This window comes from Rattus norvegicus, chromosome 3 (genome assembly GCF_021556685.1).
Source record: "Rattus norvegicus strain SHRSP/BbbUtx chromosome 3, alternate assembly SHRSP_T2T, whole genome shotgun sequence".
Taxonomy (NCBI): domain Eukaryota; kingdom Metazoa; phylum Chordata; class Mammalia; order Rodentia; family Muridae; genus Rattus; species Rattus norvegicus.
Genome location: NC_141536.1, coordinates 73,537,812 through 73,540,556, shown reverse-complemented (window position 1 = coordinate 73,540,556; position 2,745 = coordinate 73,537,812). Strand labels below are relative to the sequence as shown.

Sequence of the window (2,745 nt, the reverse complement as noted above, 5' to 3'; positions counted from 1 at the left end):
CTTGGAGTGAGAATAGAAATTTGTGGAGAGAATCTATTAGACTAGCCAAGGACCAGGGATGAGGGAGGCTCATAGGAATCTATTGGATGCAACCCTAGCTGAGACTTTTAGAAACTGTGGATATGGACATAGAACTGACCACCTTCTATAGCCAGGTGAGACTTCCACAAAAAGAATGGCTGTCTTAGTTAGGGTTTTACTGCTGGGAAAAGATACCACAACCAAGGTAACTCCTAAAGGACAACAGTTAATAGGGGCTGGCTTACTTATTATGAGGTTTGGGTTATTGTCAACATAGTATGAAGCATGGCAGTATCCAGGGAGGCATAGTGCTGGAGGAGCTAAGAGAAGATTGGCTCCCACGTGGCCTGGAGGAGGGTCTCTTACAGACCATACCCACAGTGACATACTTTCTCCAACAGGGTCACATGGATTCCAACAAGGCCAGACATTCTAGTACTGCCACTCCCTAGACCAAGTATATTCGAAGCACCACAAGGAGCATCTACCCACCCACAAAACCTTTGACCCTAATTTTGTCCTGCCTACAAGTTGTACAGGGATAATGATGGAGCAGAAATTGAGAGGCTGGATAACTAATGACTGGCCCAAATTTAGATCCAGTGAGTGGAAAAGAACAAACCCTGGCACTATTAATGATACTTTGCCACACATATAGATAGGAGCCTAGTATAACTATCTTCCGAGAGGCTTCATCCAGCACGCGATGGAAGCAGATACAGAAAGCCACAGCCAAAGGTCAGGCAGAGCATGTGGTGTCTTGTGAGTGTGAAATAAGACTGAGTTATTCTACAAGAAGACCTACATCAACTAATGTTGGCCCTATCAAGATTCACCACCAAAAACGAACATATATGAGCTATATCTAGGACCCATACATATTTGTCTCAGATGTGTATCTTGGTGTTCATATGGGCACCCCTAACAACTTTAGCAGAAGGTTATTTCTGACTATATTGCCTGCCATTGGATCTTTATCTCCTAGATGAAATGCCTACTTGGGTCTCAATGGGAGAGAATGTGCTTAGCCTTCTTGAGACTTGATGTCCCAGGCAGTGTGGTACACAAGAGAGTTTCTCTAAGAACAGGATGGATAATGCAAGGAATTTGTAAGTATGGGACAGGGAGTACAGAATAGAGGGGAGCTGCAATCAGGATGTAAAGTGAATAAGTGAATATATCAATGAAAAATATTATGTATTCCTTGGTGTACGGAATAATGTCTGCATCATTGTTTCTACTTCATTCTAGTGTAAACATAAGCACGGAGGTTTGTACGCCAATATTTTTGTTTTGGTTATTATAGTTCTGTAATACAATTTGGAATATGGCAGGGTTATATCTACAGTAGTTATTATTCAGCTTCCCTTTCTCTCTCACCCTCTTTCTTTCTCGTTTTCACCCTTTTCCTCTCTCTCTCCCAACCTCTGTCTCCCTTTCCACCCCTCCCCTCCCCCTTGCTCCTCTCTCTCTCTCTCTCTCTCTCTCTCTCTCTCTCTCTCTCTCTCTCTCCCTGTTTGTGTGTGTGTGTGTGTGTGTGTGTGTTTGTGTGTGTACTTCATTGTGAGGAAGAATATATATCAGCAAATATCTTGATTAAGTGTTGTCCTGGAAACTAGAAAACCAAGAGATAGCTTTATCTATTTTTTAAATAAACAATATTTCAAAGAACTTTTTTGCAGATTGGACGGGAACTAGTGGAGCAAACAGATCTTCACTGTCTTTGTAGGAAATATGTATTCTTGTCTTAACAGTTAGTGGCACCCCTGTTTTCTACACATATTCTTTATAGCATATTTTACCTCTGCATTTCTCAATGTGTAGATCAAAGGATTTAACATTGGTTCAACAATTGTAAAGGACACAGCCATTGCTTTGTCTATTGGAAATGTCACCACAGGCCTCATATATAAGAAAATACATGGCACAAAAAACAACACAACCACTGTAAAATGTGAGCTACATGTAGAGAGAGCTTTGCGTCTCCCTTCAGAACTATAAGATTTAAGGGAGCATAGGATGACAATGTAGGAAGCAATGAGAATAAGGAAAATGGAAACACACATCACCCCACTATTCAAAATTACTAAAAGACCCAAGATATATGTATCCATGCAGGCCAGTTTCAGCAATGGAAACAAATCACACATGAAGTGGTCAATAATATTTGGGCTACAGAATGGTATTTGATACATAAAAAGAAGCTGAATGGTTGCATGCATAGATCCTCCTACCCAAGCCCCTCCTACCATCAAGCAGCACACGAGGAGTCATGATTTTTGTGTAGTGCAGAGGCTTACAGATGGCAACATAGCGATCATAGGCCATCACAATGAGAAGGATGATGCCCACTCCACCAAAAAAGTGTTCTGCAAATAACTGGGCCATGCAACCTTCAAATGACACAATAGTCCTTTCAGAAAGGGAGTCAATAATCAACTTAGGAGCAATGACAGAAGAGTAAGTGACATCCATGAGTGACAGAGATAAAAGGAAAAAATACATGGGTGACCTCAGACTCGGGCTTCTGGTTATGGTAACCACAATGAGAAGATTTCCAAAGATCGTGGTCATGTACATAATTAGAAACAGCACAGACAGCATTTTCCTCAGCTCTGGATCACTTGTAATTCCCAACAGAATAAACTCTGTCACATTGTTTTTATTCATCATTTTTGTAAGTAGGAAAAAATAGACCTGGAGAATCTGCAAAAGGAATATTAC

At 40.9% G+C, this 2,745-nt stretch overlaps 1 protein-coding gene across 1 annotated transcript; it reads right to left on the bottom strand.

Annotated features, from left to right (window-relative positions):
• Nucleotides 1-1,775: 1,775 nt before the first annotated feature.
• On the bottom strand, nt 1,776-2,694 carry Or4c102 (olfactory receptor family 4 subfamily C member 102). The gene is given in 2 exon segments (NM_001000642.1): nt 1,776-2,286; nt 2,288-2,694. Coding segments are annotated over 2 exon segments (918 nt in total).
• Nucleotides 2,695-2,745: the final 51 nt, after the last annotated feature.